Genomic DNA, 17,136 nt, shown 5'->3' on the forward strand with positions numbered 1-17,136 from the left:
AGTGTGAAAATAATTTAAAAAAATCAAAATAAAAAAAAAAATCACCCTTGCCCACCTGCGTGCGCAAGCGTTGACCCCGTGTCGGTAAACAGCGGTTGCACCATGCATGTGAGGTTTCGCCGTGAACGTCAGATTGAGGGCAATAATTCTAGCACTAGACCTCCTGTGTAGCTATAAATTGATGATCTGTAAAGGCTTTTAAAGCATCGCCTATTAATAATAAAAATATATGTACTTTGTTGCCATTGTACAGGCATGTCATGTTTGGTATCTATTTAATCAGCTTAACATCTTTTATAATTTATCAAACAGTTGGGCAATATATAGTGTTTTTTGTGCATTAAAATTCTAAAAAGTGTATTTTTCCCAAAAAAAGTAGCGTTTCAAAAATCGCTGCACAAATACTGTTACGTAAACAAATTTCAACACCCACCATTTTATTCTCTAGGGCCTCTGCTTTAAAACAATATATAACGTTTGGGTGTTCAAAGTAATTTTCTAGCAAAAAAAGTTTTTTCATGTGAACTAAAAATGTCAAAAAAGACTTGGTCTTCAAGAGTGGGTGATGTGTGGCATAAGATTCTAATATTGGCCCTGAAATGCCAGGATAGTAAAAGGAACCCCTCCAAATGACCCCTTTTTGGAAAATAGATACTCCAAGGTATTTGCTAAGAGGCATGGTGAGTGTTTTGCAGATCCCATTTGTTGCCACATGTTTTTGGAAAACAAAAAATTATCTTTTCTTTTTCAAAACCCTGTGACAAAAAGGATCTGTAAAATACTCACCATGCCTCTTATCAAATTCCTTGGGGTGTCTACTTTCCAAAAAAGAGTCATGGGGGGGTGTTTGTACTATACTGGCATTTTAGGGCCTCCGAAACTGTGATAGGTAGCGGGGCAGTGATATGAGGAAATATGCCCTTTGAAAGCCTGGAGGTGGTCATTGGATTTTGGGAGCTTATCTGTAGTTAGGCTGCCAAAAAGTCTCTCACATGTGGTATCCCCATACTCGGGAGAAGTAGGAGAATGTGTTTTGGGGTGTTGTTCCACATATACCCGTGGCATGCATGAGCAATAAATAACACAGGTCTGCGACTAAAAAGCTGTTTGATTATTTTCATCTAATTTCCATGTATTTTGGTGTGCTGAAAACAAATAAAATATTGAAAAAACTCCTAGATGTCATGATTTGCCACAAAATGCAAAATTGTCTTCTAATTTATCAACTTTTTTTAATTTTTGGTATTTTTTTTATATTATGGGTTTTTAACCAAATTTAAAGTCCAAATTACTATTAATTATTTCACATAAGTGAAATGTGATAGGCAGTCAGAAAGTAAAAGCTACGTAAATTCCAATATACTGTATATACCATAGTTTGTAGACTATAACTTTCACACAAATTAATATACATGTATTGAGATTTTTTCTTACCAAAGACATGTAGCAGAATACATTTTATCCTAAATTTATGACTAACTTTTGAGTTTTTAGATATTTTTTGTAACCAAGAGTGAAAAATATTGGGGTTTTTTTTTTTCATAATTTTCGGTCTTTTTTTGTTTGTAGCAGATCAGCAGATCGCTAGTGCCATGCAGGTCTCCTGCAGACCTGTCATTATATCTTCTTACCTGTATGAGATGTACGGGCAAGCAGAGATACTGACAGGAAGATTCAATGAACTACTATGGCACGCCACAGCGCCGTGGTAGTTAATTGAAAACTACAATGCAACAGTCACTAATGGCTGTCGGGACTTGTAGTTCGTTCATTCATTCGCAGAACACTGTGAATGAATGATGTGGATGTCTGGGTGGAGTCCCGAATGGCTGTACTATTTCTAAATAATGACAGCTAGTACGGGGAACTTCTCCCCATATTGGTGTCACAGGGAGGAGGGGGTATCTGGCATCGGCTGCAGCAGTGGGACCATGTTAATTGTCCACCCTAAAAATAGGTGGAACATGCAACATGTTCCCAAAGGTGAATTTATCCTTTTAAATTGGTGATTAGCTAGTTTGTGGTTTTGCGTGGTTGGGTGGTGGTGGATGAGGAGTGGCAGCATCTATGTTTCCTATTTGAACACACCCATGCTAGTTCTGAAATTCAGTACAACTTTTTTTTTTTTTTTTTTAATATTGTTTTATAGTTGCCTATAATTTACAACTCACATGTATCCCAAACACTGATGCATTTTGTGCAAGCACAGGCATTTTTTTTTTAAACGAGCATCTGTGCCCCTCACTGACCCAGAAATTGAATTTTAGATTCATTTCTCAACTAACACCCTTATTATATACTGACAGTTTTGCCAATACAAACCACGCAAATCAATGCATAATAGGCACCTTCCAACAGTGCTTGTAATGAATAGGGAAAAGGAGCAAACTACATCGTTTGATAACAATGAGAATTCCTTAACATTCTGCCCTTCCCACCTTTTCCTGGTGCACCTAGTTTCCCACGTGCTGCAATAATATGTTGTACATTGGATCTCTTTCTAACACATTAGTTAAACCTGATTTCCTGTTATCATGTGTTTTCAAACATTAAAAATGTACCAAACCTAACAATTTGTAATTTGTTAAAATAAATAAAGCTATAGCAAAATAGGTGATCTGGGAACCCTTTTGCTACCTACTATCTGTAGCATTGGATCTGCTTACAAGTGTTTCACAGCATGAACCATTCTTAACGTGTCATTAAATGCAAACTATGAAAAACTCTCGTTACAAGTTATACTCACAAAGCCCCTAAAGCATTCATTTTGTGCAGAGTGAAATAAACCTGGTTGATCCTACCTTCAGGTTCCCTCCCATCTTCTCCATGTCCCCATTTCTGGCTGAGATTGTGTAGACCAGCTGGTGTCCTCTACTGAGCATGCTCAGTTCTAAGTTCTTAATTGACCCTTTTTCTTACCTGTGCAGCCCATGTGACTATAGAGGCACCCATGTGGGTGTATACACTGTGGTAAATGATCCTCCCTTCCCTCCATCCCTCCTCCTCCATCCCTTCCTCCTCTTCCATGTCCTTCTATTGCTAAACTTTATGGTGGCAAGGTATAGTATGCTGATTAATTCGGTAAGAAACTCACAAAAAAGCTTAGTTTTAATATAAATCCGTATTAAATATATCAAATGTAATTGCTAATAGCTGTAAAGTAGAAAAAGAGCCTTGGATGCAGATGCCATCTGAACAAAGTGAAATTTAGCGGCAGTCATCTTTGACTCATACTGTAGTAATAGAAGTCCCTCCCAAGGATCTTTCCCTGCAGATACCAAAGAACAAGGAGAGATCAAATGACCAGCAATAGTGCTGCAGGAATAGGGTACTTAGAGGATTAAAAAAAACAAACTACAATGGCATGGTATATATGAATTATGGCAATTTACACTTCTCTGTTTTCTCGCTGGTGTGTGAGAGCAAACATTGAGATGTTTCTACTGGTAATTTTTAGGGAATGTGTGCTAAAAGCCATACTGCTCTGCTTGAGATGTTCTTCCGCCAATATGCAAGAGTCCGGTGCAGTGAGTACAAATCTTTTTTTCCTTGAAAAAAGAATCGTGACCCACAATGTTCAGTTCTTCAGGCTTCATAGAAGACTGTGCATCATTACCAGTTACACTACAACAGTACATGCTTATCTTTCCTCACTCTAACACTGCTTTAATTGGTCATAGGGGTCAGGGAAATAAAGCCCTGTATATTGCTCCAGATCAACTGGATGGAGCTCACACTAAGGTATATACTACTACCCCCATCTTCTGTGACAGTGCTGGGCCAATCTTGAGGCAACAAGTGGTGCCACATAGAGGGGGAGTGAGTCACATGCCCACCTTTACCTGAAGGTGTCAGGCTTTCCATAGTGGCATGGGAGCCAAGAAAGGTGAGAATAGTGCATATGAATATTTCATGTATACTGCTTGCAAGCAGCATGCTTGAGTGTTTTCTTTAGCGTTTCTGAAGCCATTATACAGTAGGCTTTATGCAGGGGAAACGAAGATGTTCAATATGTAGCAAGAGCATTGTGAAGCATGTTACCATTTTAAAACGTTCAAGTGGGCCTTTTACATATGCGTTCCTGCAGAGTAAAAAAGTGTCCAACACTATTGTTCTGTACTGGAATGCGGCAAACTGATCTGAGTGGCTTATTTTATTTTACTGTTACAATGTACAGTGGCAGTATAACTTTTTTGCCTTTTTATCATTAAAAAATAGTCCTTGATCTTCAGTCAAGTGATTTCCTTAGGCTGAGATGATGTCATTAGGCTGCAGCAGAGAAAAAGCGTTTCCTCAGTCTCTTCTACCCAAGTGATCAGACTGCTACATTGTAGCATAGCAGCAATTTACAAGGTGAAAGGCTGCAAAAGGGGCTAATTTATGAGCAGTCAAGTACTTCACAAACACCATGATTTACGTAACTGTGTCATCTTTTAAAAGAAGATAATAAATGCACATCTTTTTGCAGGTAAAAAAATTAACATTTTTTTAATAGGACGCTGTAGGGCATTGCACCTGCAATCAGCATATCGTGGTAGCAATGTCAGGCTCCTGCAGACTGTTAGTGTATCTGTCTTGTCTGTACATCATTCGGGCAGGCAGTTACCGAATGACAGAATCATTTTACTACCTAGAGCACTTATCAGTGCCCTGGTAGCTCATTGAGAACTACAAGTCATTATCTGCAATGGCTAACGGTAGTTGTAGTTTTCCCATTCACGGAATTCTGTGCGTTTTTTAATAAAAAAAATATGACACTGGTTGTGGGTAGAAGATCCCTGAACCACTGTCACAATGGGGGCTGGGGGAAAGGGGGTGCGGGGGTTGAGCATGTAGTAACATGTTACAAGTTACACACTGGATATGGGTGTAACAAGCTATGAAAGGTGAATTTAGCATTTAAAGCAACATCTCAATCCAGGAAGCAGATGTTGAACCTGGATAATGCTTGAAGAAAGCTGGCTGCAGCCACCTGAAGAGAAGAGTAGATGAAAGCATTGTCAGGGGAAGGATTTATTGTAATAAATACTTGTAAGTGCTATAGTTACACATTAGTTTTCTTGTAAGCACTTAGTGGTGTTAAACCCAAAAGCAAACATTTTTATATTGCAGCTTACCAATTCTTACAGTGCCTTGAAAAAGTATTCATACCCCTTTCCACATTTTGTCATATTACAACCAAAAACGTAAATATATTTTTTGGGGATTTTATGCGATAGACCAACAAAAAGTGGCACATAATTGTGAAGTGGAAGGAAAATGATAAATGGTTTTCAAAATTTTTTACAAATATCTGAAAAGTATGACATGCATTTGTATTCATCCCCTTTACTCTGATACCTGTAACTAAAATCTAGTGGAACCAATTGCCTTCACAAATCACCTAGTTAGTAAATAGTCCACATGTGTGTAATTTAATCTCTGTATAAATTCAGCTGTTCTATGAAGCCCCCAGAGGTTTGTTAGAGAACATCAGTGAACAAACAGCATCATGAAAGCCAAGGAACACACCAGACAGGCCAGGGATAAAGTTGTGGAGATGTTTAAAGCAGGGTTAGGTTATAAAAAAAATATCACAAGCTTTAAACATCTCACAGAGCACTGTTCAATTCAACATTCAAAAATGGAAAGAGTATGACACACCTGAAAACCTACGAAGACATGGCTGTCCACCTAAATTGACAGGCCGGGCAAGGAGAGCAATCAGAGAAGCAGCCAGGAAGCCTATGGTAACTGGAGGAGCTATAGAGATCCACAGCTCAGGTGGGAGAATCTGTCCACAGGACAACTATTGGTCGTGCACTCCACAAATCTGGCCTTTATGCCACAATGGCAATAAGAAAGCCATTGTGGAAAGAAAGTCATAAGAAGACCCGTTTGCGAGAAGCCATGTGGGGGACACAGCAAATGTGGAAGGTGGTGTTCTGGTCAGATGAGACCAAAATTGAACTTTTTAATTAAATTAAAAGCAAATGCTATGGGTGGTGGAAAACGAACACTGCACAGCATCCTGAACATACCACCCCCACCGTGAAACATGGTGGTGGCAATATCATGTTGTGGGGATGCTTTTCTTCAGCAGGGACAGGAAAGCTGGTCAGAGTTGATGGGAAGATGGATGGAGCCAAATACAGGGCAATCCTAGAAGAAGACCTGTTAGAGTCTGCAAAAGATTTGAGACTGGGATGGAGGCTTACCTTCCAGCAGGACAACAACCCTAAACATACAGCCAGAGATACAATGGAATGGTTTAGATCAAAGCATATTCATATGTTAGAATGGCCCAGTCCAAGTCCAGACCTAAATTCTGTGGCAAGACTTGAAAATTGCTGTTCCCAGACACTCTCCATCCAATCAGACAGAGCTTGAACTATTTTGCAAAGCTGGGCAAAAAAAAGAATGAGCAAAAGTTTCACTCTCTAGATGTGCAAAGCTGGTGGAAACATCCCCAAAAAGACTTGCAGCTATAATTGCAGCAAAAGGTGGATCTACAGAGTATTGACTCAGGAGGGGTGAATACAAATGCACCCCACACTTTTTAGATATATATTTGTAAAATATTTTATCATTTTCCTTCCAAGTCACAATTATGTGCCACTTTGTGTTGGTCTATCACAAAAAGTCCCAAGAAAATACATTTATGTTTTTGGATGTAACGTGACAAAATGTGGAAAATTTCAAGTGGTATGAATACTTTTTAAGGCACTGTAGATGTGATGGCTGCATTTGTTTTCTTTATTAGGTATTCTTTCTTTTTTCATATGGTGATCTAGCCAGTAAGTTTGATGTTTCTCAACAGGACAACCTGTCTTGCAAATGTATCGGTTAAGAATGTTGAGACAAACCATTTACAATGATCATCTTTTAATTATTCATGTAAAACCTTTATCTCAAAAGGAACAAATCTATTGCTGTAACTTTGTGTAACTGCAGTGTTGGTTGGAGTTTGGCATCAATTTGTGTATCTAAATGTGCTAGTCCTTCTAACAATCCCCTCCCCCTAGATTAACAATGCTACTGTCTGCTTTGTCCCCTGTGCTCCATCCAGAGTGGGGGCACTCTAATACAGAAGGTGTTACTGGCCAGATCAACAGATGAAACCAGAAAAAAACGCACACAAAAAAATAATGCCCCCAGCTACATCACCAACCTGGTCTCAAAATATCAACCAAACTGCTCTCTTCGATCCTCCCAAGACCTTCTGCTTTCTAGTTCCCATGTCACCTCCTCCCATGCATACCTCTAGGACTTCTCCCAAGCTTCTCCCATCCCATGGAACTCCCTATCCCAATCTGTCCGGCTATCTCCTAATCTATCCACCTTTAGACAATCCCTGAAAACCTTTCTATTTAAAGAAGCCTATCGTGCTTCTACCTAGTAAACTGTCATTTACAGTCAGGTCCATAAATATTGGGACATTGACACAATTCTAATTCAAACCCATTGTGGTGGTGTATAGAGCCAAAAATGTTAGAATTGTGTCGATGTCCCAGTATTTATGGACCTGACTGTATTTCCTCCATCAGCTCATCCCCCACAGCTATTACCTTTTGTATCACTCAACCCTTCCTTCTAGATTGTAAGCTCTAATGAGCAGGGCCCTCTGTTTCCTCTTGTACCAAATTGTATTGCAACTGTAATGTCTACCTTCATTTTGTAAATCGCTGTGTAAACTGTTGGCGCTATATAAATCCTGTATTATAATAATGCAGCATCCATATCTAAGGACTGGTAAGCTGCAATCTATTAAATTTTTGGCTTTAGGTTTAACACTGCTGTAACTTCAAAAAATATATTTGCTGCCAGGCTGCTTTAAATTTCTATAGTTTAAAAAAAAAAAAAAAAAAGTATACGGAATTCAGAAGCCAGTCAGTTATGTCTTTAACCTAGCAGGGGCCTTTAGAAACATGTTTTCTTGACAGCAGTAAAAGAGTTTCAATATAAAATTAGCAGTAATATTTTACAAGGATTGGCTACCTGGATCCTAGTTTTATTTACAGTAGTGTAGCTACTGGGTTGTACAAATTGTTTTTTACATTCTATGACAGCAGTTTAATTAGAACTTGAGTCAGAATATTTTTTTTAGTCTGAACTGTTAAAATCTTGTTACTCTCAGCAACAGCTTTCATATTGTGAATTAGCTCAAACATTTTTCCAGTGCAAAATTTTTTTGGCCCCTGTAAGCTTTGGCTTGAAGTCTGATATTTGAATGCATCTATTTCCTGTATGTCAGGCACTTATTTTAACTTTTTTTTTTTTTTTTTTTTTAGCATTCACAGGGTTAGTTTGCCAACACAGATCAAGAAAAGCAGCTTCAGTCTGTTCATGTGACTTTTTATTGTTGGTTTTTTTTTTTTTAATCATTTTTATTTTTTCACCTTCTTATGTGAAGTCTTGTTGCATGTCTGTACATAAGCTGCTTCTGGCCACTCATCACAGTAACCAGCTGGGCCATTTCACCTGCTGAAGCTATTAAGGAGGACTCTCTTCATAGATTAATCCCCTGCGACATTAGGGGTTTTTTTTCCCTTCCTTGAACTGACAACCAGAGTAGGCATTCAGAGTTTGCAGGTGGCCAGTATGACGCACATAATTGCCTACAATTTTAGGCAATGAATAAAAATGGTCTACATTACTTGTCAAAGGTTGTATATGCAGTGCCAAGGGAGATCTATGGGAAGCCTTTTAGGGTTTAAAGAACATTTAATAGCAAGGCTGCACAGTGCTTTTTTAATCATAATGCATTTGTAATATAGCACTTTGATCTCCTCCTTGCAGGAAACGGTGTTACATTAGCCACTTTTAAACATTTTTTTGTGAGTGAAAATTTGCAACGGCGAGAGTAAAAGTGATTATTCTTTTAGGCAGAACATGTTGGATTTCATTAAAAAGTTTTAGCAATCCCCTTTACTTGTTAAAATCTGTGGGGAGCCCCATCCCTGGGGTGTAGTAGATTAGCTATGCTATTGGAAATTTTTTTTCCCCTTCTGTCCCCCTTTACATTTCTTGATGTGACAGAAAAAGACAAATTCTTCGGTAAGTACCCTGAAATGTTAGTCTAAAGAGATGTTGATTGCCAGACCTTTTAATATTTTTGTATTAATAAAAAATGTATGGGCATGGACATATAAACTGTACCAGGTCTGTTTCAGTTTAGTATCGTGGTTTTTTTTTTTTTCTTTTTACTCTGTGTCTATATTCAAAGGACAGTTTTTGGTAACTAGATTTGTAAAAAAAAAAAAAATAATAATAAAATAAATCACCGTTAAAATAAAGAGACACCTTTAGACACTTTTTTTTTTTACCTGCCTTAGTCGTTTGGGGCCATAGGTTTGGGTTGGTTGTGATTTGCTGAGGTTTTTACATTGGGAATGTGGTTGCTACTAAATAGCTATTGCTTGTATTTTGATATAAGGCCTGTTTTAATGGTTGCTCTGTTTCATTGGGCTTAATTCAATGAGATCTGTCAAAGCTGAATGGAAGACCAACGACATCACTGTCCATCATAACTAGTCACATACCTGGCCATAGATGCCCTATTTTTCCAAATGACAGATGAAGTGATGCTTCCCCATGAACACACAGGTTCCTGAAACTCCACTGACGGAAGCACATACAAAGCCATTTACTTTCTTTCCCCTACTTAATAAAAGGTAGGATTGGACTCCTTCCACAGAGGTTTACAAAAAATTAAAAAAATTCTTGCATACAACTACAAACTCTTGCAGCTCTAAACAGCCTAACTCAAATATCACATTTGATTTAAATAGCGGCAGGATGCAACAGTCTATAATCACACTTATTTCTGCCAGGTTGAAAGAATTACAGTAGTTTTTTTTTTTTGTAATTTTATATATAGCTTCTACACATAAATAGGCATCAAAAGAGGGAGGATGATTAGTAACTGCTGACTTGTTCATTTGTGTGTCTAAATTTCACCTTGAGCTGTTGAACTCTGTAAATAAGATTTATTTCTTCAAAGCAGGTAGTGGATAGGAAATGTGAAACGGAAACTAGAGCTCCACCTTCTGGCTGCATTTGCCAGTACAAAATGATCCTACAAAATAGTACAAAATATTGTTTTTAGAATCCTGACTATAATGAATAAAACCTATTAATCCACTGTACATTCTCTTTAAATCATCTTTAATCTTACCTTTCTACATTTTTGGAAGCAACCTGATTTGGCCTTGTACATCAAAATGCAGAAAGCAAAAACCTGCTTTTAGCAACATTCTGTACTGTACAAGGTGACTGAAAGGGGGGTTCTGATTGTTATGAACAAACACATTTTTTTTCTACGGACATTTAAAGATTTGTAAATAAAATAAATAAGACCCTTCATTCTTTGCTATAAAAATAGAGACCTAACCTGATTTGTTCCCAACAAAAGCTAACCACACACATTAAATATGCTATCTTTCCGAGGGTCTAGCTTGACCCCTCAGAGCAGTCTTCTTGATTAACATCTGCTTATACAGAGGACCTAACCACATGCAGCTTTGAGATGTACAACGGCAAGAACTGATCAGGGAAGACTCGAAGGGATCACTTTGTGTCACTTGCTGTTTGCAGTTTCCATTTCACAGACGATTAATCTTTTTGTGAATAAAGGCCACAGAAACAAAGCGCATTGGGCTTTTCCTGCAGTTACTACTCCTGAATGCACACTAGCCTGCTAACTAGAAGGCCTTTAGGTTTCCTGCCGAGAGAGATGTTCCAAGCCTGAATGCAGCTGGTTAGGGGTCAGCAGAGCAAGCCACTTGCCATTGTGTAATGGAGGCTTTGGCTTGGCTCACTTTTTGCAGGCTGGGTGGTGGAAGGGGGGCAGGGAAATGATTTTTGGCAAAAAAAAAAAAAAAAAAGGATTATAAAAGGGGATGTTTGGCACAGCAGACATCATTTCACAGAGCTTTCCATGCCAATAATCATCTCTGTATCTGTTTCTTTGGCTATTGAATCAAGGTTTCTTTTCATTGTTCCCATATTCTCCTCACAGGCCGTGTTAATAAATGTTTGTTTATTGCATGCAGAGCTGTGTGAGGGTTTCTATGTTATGTATTGATGCTGCACCATTTTGTGTGTTATAATGCCAATTTATTGCTATTTTAATGCTTGTTTATGTGTATAATAATTCTAGGAGAAACATAACATTTTGTAGATTTAATTTGCTTGTTTACATTTTTAGTGGATTTCCCAGTTTCGATTTTTTCACTTTATTTTTTTTCTTATTTTTAATCCTTATTTTTTGAATCCTTTAGAAATGGGTGGTAAGGGAAATGAATATAAAACAGTTTTAACATTTATATAAATATACTTTACAGGGTATCATAAAGGTAATGCTTTTTGATTCCTTACCATATTCTTTTTCTCTTTTCCTTGTGGAGTGAGCTTTCTCTGTGTAGTATACTGACTTTTTCTGTCACAATGTACAGTGTTTGGCTGGCTGGGTGGGCTTGGTTCCATGTTAAACCCTAAATTTGGATGCGACATGTAACATGGTAAGAAAGGTAGACTTAGCCTTTAGGACAGTGTGTAGAGCAAATTTTTACAAAGCATTTTCAAAACTTTAAGCCAACTTCGAGCAGGTTTTTGAGGACTTAAAACATCCTTCAGTTTTAGTTTGGAGATGTTAGCAGAAGCAGAATTTCAGGCAAAAACGAAGCTCATTATAACATAAAGCAGAAAAAGCTGGAATATTCACCTTCAATTCAGAGAACCCTCATTGCTGCATGTTTTTCTGCCACTTGATGTCCTCTATCTGACGGCCAGTATCATTCAACCGACTTGCTCTGAACCCAGATTTTTTGGACCCAACCACAGCCTGTGATTGGACAGTGAAAGAAGAAACAGTATAGTATACTGTATGAGTTTTTCTCTTTCACTCTGCTCTATCCTCCTATTAGCATACTTCATGTCAGCACATAAACTAATTTGTTCCTTGTGCTGCTTCTTCCTCCCCAAATTTGAACTCTGCTGCCCTGTCATTAATACCTGTGTTTAACCTCATCCAACTGGAGATGAGGGTTGCTTTACCACCTCACGTCCAAAACAATTTTTCACACATGTTAAAATCTGGGATATTACTTAAAACCCCAAACAACTATATTTTCTGAAAGCAGATAGAATAAAATGGTAGCAGTTTCAATTTCTGTGTCGCATATTTGAGCAAATGTTTATCAAATGCATATTTTTAGGAAAAAATACACAAACTATTTTAGTACTCACAAACACAATATAATAGCCATTTTTATTGGTAAAAAAAAGATGGGGTTGCACTGGATAAATAGGTAATAAACATGTCGAGACTCAGTTGCGCGCTTCTGTGAAATCAGAGGTGTGGAAATTTTTAAAAAACTACTTATCCAGGGTCTAAATCGGTGTCCCAATCCACTTGTCAATCATGACAATTTACTTGTCCAGATTAAAACAAATACATTTTACCAAAACCGTATTTAAATCAGAGGTGATTTTAGAAATGTCTGGGGCTTTTAAAAGTAAAAGAGGCTTTATGGTGACTTAAACGTTTAATATTTGTAACATTGCACTTTATATCTCCTCCTCCCCTCTTTGCCTGACTCAAGCACCGCACCTGGGGACTAGCAGGGAGGGGAGAGACCTTTCAGTGTAATGAGTAATGATTGGGTGCTTCTCAGGAAAGGGGAATACCGGCCTTATCCTTTATCTCTTTTGCTGTCAGAGCCGTTGTTGTGTTTTTTTTAGGCCTGAAGATTACACAAAATCCACAAACATTTTATATATTTTCTGAAAGCAGAGACCCTAGAAAATAAAATAGTGGTAGTTACAATCTTTTAGGTTGCATGATATTACTGTAAAAGTTCAGTAAAAAATACAAGTAAGTGAATTTTAGGGCACAAAAAAAGCAATAAATTACCCTACTTTTTTGTAAAACATAAAGGATGAGGTTGCAACTAGTACATAGATTTACAACTTGTCAAACCTTAAATTTGTGCTCGCTCGTGAATTGGTGACACTTTTAAAGCTTCTTTAAAGGTCATTAGTTTAGCATTACTGAGGAGGTCTGGTGCTAGAATTACTGCTCTCATTCTGGCGTGCGTGGCAATATGTAACGTGTATCGCAATTGTTGTTTTCATGCGTAGGCGCCCCAGCGTGTTTTTACGTTTGTATGTGCATATATGTGGGGGTTGAGAGGCCTTACATTATTTTTACTTTTTTTTTATTATTATTATTTATATTATCACATAGAGGACAAAGTCCCCTATAGGATGCTTTTTGGTGACATGTTCTCTTTATTGAAACATCCAAGGTCTAAAAGACCCTGGATGTCGCCTCTGTGTTCCCCTGAATGTAATGCAGTGCACATCGCACCGCATTACATTCTTTCCCTGCCTCCATGGCCAGGAATCTTTCAAAGAGGACCCAGGAGTGACATCATAATGTCACTTCCGGGCAGGACAAAAAGGGGTGGGGAGGGGATGTTCCGCTCTCCTCCCTCCTCTCTAGCCGACGGCAGTGAGCCGGTCCCAGGTCTGCAGATGGGAAAGCCTGGGCTAAAGGTAAGAAAAAAAAAACTTCCTGCTTGGCGCCAGGAACTACATTTCCTGGGCATCGGGCAATATGAATTCAACATCCCTGGTAATGGTTCGCAATGTCGGTGATGCTTTAAAAAACTTCAAAACCATGATTTCTGCCCGTAGAATTATTGCTCTCACTATGGCCTTCATGGTGATACCTCAAATGTTTGACACAATTGCTGTTCGCATGCACATGCAGGCCCTACACTCACATTTGCATGTATATGTGCGGGGGGGGGGGGGGGGGGTTTGCTTTTACAATTTTTTAATGATTTTATTTTATTGAAAGTTTAGTGTTTTTTGTTTTTTTTTCCATTTCACCTTATTGCTATCACAAGCAATGGGCAGGTGACAGGTCCTTTTTATGGAAACATCAGAGGTCTATTAGACCTTCAAAGTCTCCCCTGCCCTCCACTGCAGTTAATCAAACACAGATCATGTAGAGGAATGAATGAACTGAAACTGGAAGTGACAAGATGCTTGTCTCTTCTGGCTTTTTTACTCAAGGAGATTGAGTCGTCAGCCCTTCTTGGTACCCTAAAAGTGATCGAGCAGCTGTTGTGAGCTGCAGCTGAAGCCATAAGCTTGTTTTAACCACTTACAGACCAGGACATTTTATAAACAGCCCAAGGATGACAAGTGGTTTAAAAAGCATTAACAAAGCTGCCTGAAGTTTGTTAAAAGCTTTGCAAATGCTATGTAAATTTCTCAGTATACAGAGCTCTTATACACCTGGGGTCACGTGTCCATGGCCTAAAATGTATCCTAATGGTGTGAGGATTATGGAGAGGAGTCAGCAATAGGGGTCCAACCATACTGCTCTCCAGCACATCTTAATGCTGGTGCTATTATATACCGTATATCCTTATGATGTGAGTAGGTGCTGCTTTCCTGTGGGAGGAACAGTAGAAATCTAAATAGTGTATCTAACCTTTTCAATCACTGTCCACATGAGCGGTGGACCAGAGGTCTGTCTTGCCACAAAGCCTAGAGAATGCTAACTGCTTCAGCTGCTAGGGGTCAGGTTGAACTACTGTAACCTACATATAAGGCCTCTTGCACACTGTACTGATGTATGAGCATCAGACATTATTGGCAGAAAAACCACTAGGATGGGCTGTATATCAAGCGTGCATATTTGAGAGTATGCGCACATAAAGCAGGAAGTGTGGTATTTGCGTGTATTTGTGCATTTTTGTGAGTATACACGCAAAAAATACTGACTGGCAACTCATATTTCTGTTTTTGTTTGTACTGATCAATATGCAGTGTTTGTTTATGCTCCTGTGTGTACAGGCACATTGAAACTGAGCGTTTTCAAGTAGCAGTGTGCAAGAGGCCTAGGGGCCCGTTCACACATAAACAGATGGGTACCAGCAAAACACATCTTCTATAAAGATGAATAGCAGCACATCTCAAATTGCAACCATACACATAATGAATGCAGAAATGTGAATGCAGCCTTAAGAGAATGGTTGAATTTAGAGGTGGAGTATGCTACATTTTCACAAACTATGAAGACGTTTTTTGTAGAGTTCATGGTTGAGGGCCAGTTCACACCAGAAATTGTACAGGAACGCCCTCCACATTCCTGTGCAATTCACATGCAGTTCTGTGCAGTATGATTTCAGTCCATTCATTTTGAATGGGATGAAATTGCACCGCACAAAAAGTAGTTGATGCACTACTATTGGAACTCACTGAAACCGCATTGCATGGTACTTCTTTACTATATGATCTGCTGCGGGCAAACACACTGTGTTTGCGATGTCATTAACTTAATATTGACACCTGCTGCAGATCGCAACTGCATTGTGTTTCGAATGCCGTGCGTGTTTTCTGCTCCGAACATGGGTTTCCCACGCCGCGTTCTGGTGTGAACCAACCCTCAAATTTATCCAAATACAGTTTTCTATTTTGATAGATGTCAGAATGGTTCAAAGCCATGGTTACAAATTAAAAATCCATGTTTTTGTTTATTATCTTTCGCATTCGGGGGATTTCCCATCATTTGTCCTGTAGGCAAAACTGGAATGGAGAAGAAGCATCTCCAAAGTTAGGGAAATCTCCTTTGAGATATTTGTCACCCCAGTATGTCCATGTGACAACTCAGAATTTTGGAATTTCCCTCACCTGACATAAGTTCTGACCCCTTGCCACTCTGTCCAAAACGAAAAATTAGTTGTAGTTTCAAATAAATTTTAACGCTGTTGATTGCTTAAGTGACTTGCAAAATGAGCTGTTTTTTTTATTTATTATTTGTCAAATACTTTATTTTTTAAATGTATATGTTAGCTTAAGTTGTGAGAAATGATGTGTGTCATGTTTGAGTGTTCTTTCTCGGTTGTTTTTTTATTGTCTTTTTTTGTCTCCCTTTTAATTTATCGTAGGACATAATGTGCAAAGTCAAATCCTGGGTAATAGATGAGAATAATCATGTTCGTTATTACCATGACTGGAATGACAAGGAGGTAATGGTTTCATTTATGTGTAACTTCTTTCTCAAATGTCTGTTACCCTAATACTAGCTCACAGAAATAAATGTGAATGTCACCAGTTGAATTTCTGACATTCTGCTTTGCAAAGTATTTTAAATTCACCTCATTTTTTTTTTTATCCAAGGTATTCCAATGCTTTCTCATTTGATGCATTAATGTTAAAAGTGTGTCTAAACACAGGAACAATATTTCAGTATTTTGCACAATACCAGTTCTTAAATGTGGTGGTTGCATTTGTTTTCTTTTTTAGCCTATTTTACTTTACTAATTTCCTGTCCTAGGTGACAACACTCACTGTACTGTATCTATGGGGGAGCAGTGTTGTCACCCTAAGACAAGAAAAGTTGAGATTACAGAACACCTCCCCATTCCACATCATCATAGTATAGCAAGAAGTATTGTGTAGTTTACAGAGAGAGTGCTTGAGATTCCATTGCAGCCCTGTCAGCTCATTACAAGAAGTTAGGAGCACACTGGATTTCAGGCAGAATCAATAGGTATTTTTTGCATATATTGATCAGACGTAAAAAATGCTTTTGTGGTACATTTAAGAGACCAAAATTGAACAAATAGGATATGTTCATTGTTCTGGTTTGAATACGTTTTAATATTTTTCTATGAGAAAACAGTTTAGAAATACAGGACATACATATATACAGTATATTCGCTATACATTATTTTAATTTGCTTAGCTTTAGCTTAAAGCTAACCGGTACTTTGTCCATTTAGTAACAGCTGTATATTAACCACTAGCCTACAGGGCACTTATACCCCCTTCCTGCCCAGGCCAATTTCCAGCTTTCAGCGCTGTCACACTTTGACAATTGCGCGGTCATGCAACACTGTACCCATATGAAATTCTTATCATTTTTTTGAGACCGATAGAGCTTTCTTTTGGTGGTATCTAATCACCTCTGGGATTTTTATTTTTTCTTAAACCAAAAACCACTGAAAATGTTTTGAAAGAAAAACTTTTAGTTTTTGTTATACAATTTTGTAAATAAGTGATTTTTCTCCTTCACTGATGTGCGCTAATGAGGCTGCAGTGATGGGCACTGATAGGCTGCACTGATGGACACTG

General features: G+C 38.3%; 1 protein-coding gene across 3 annotated transcripts in view; it reads left to right on the plus strand.

Annotated features, from left to right (window-relative positions):
• The window catches only part of OLA1 (Obg like ATPase 1), a 282,107-nt gene that overhangs the window by 169,819 nt on the left and 95,152 nt on the right, over positions 1 to 17,136 (plus strand). For all 3 annotated transcript variants that reach the window (XM_089690486.1, XM_089690485.1, XM_089690484.1), the window contains exon 6: positions 15,948 to 16,028. In XM_089690486.1, coding sequence (XP_089546612.1) covers positions 15,948 to 16,028 — 81 coding nt within the window. The remainder of the gene's footprint in view (positions 1 to 15,947; positions 16,029 to 17,136) is intronic.

This window comes from Staurois parvus, unplaced genomic scaffold (assembly GCF_062004578.1).
Source record: "Staurois parvus isolate SC_StPar_1 unplaced genomic scaffold, SC_StPar_1.0 ptg000530l, whole genome shotgun sequence".
In the NCBI taxonomy this organism is placed as follows: domain Eukaryota; kingdom Metazoa; phylum Chordata; class Amphibia; order Anura; family Ranidae; genus Staurois; species Staurois parvus.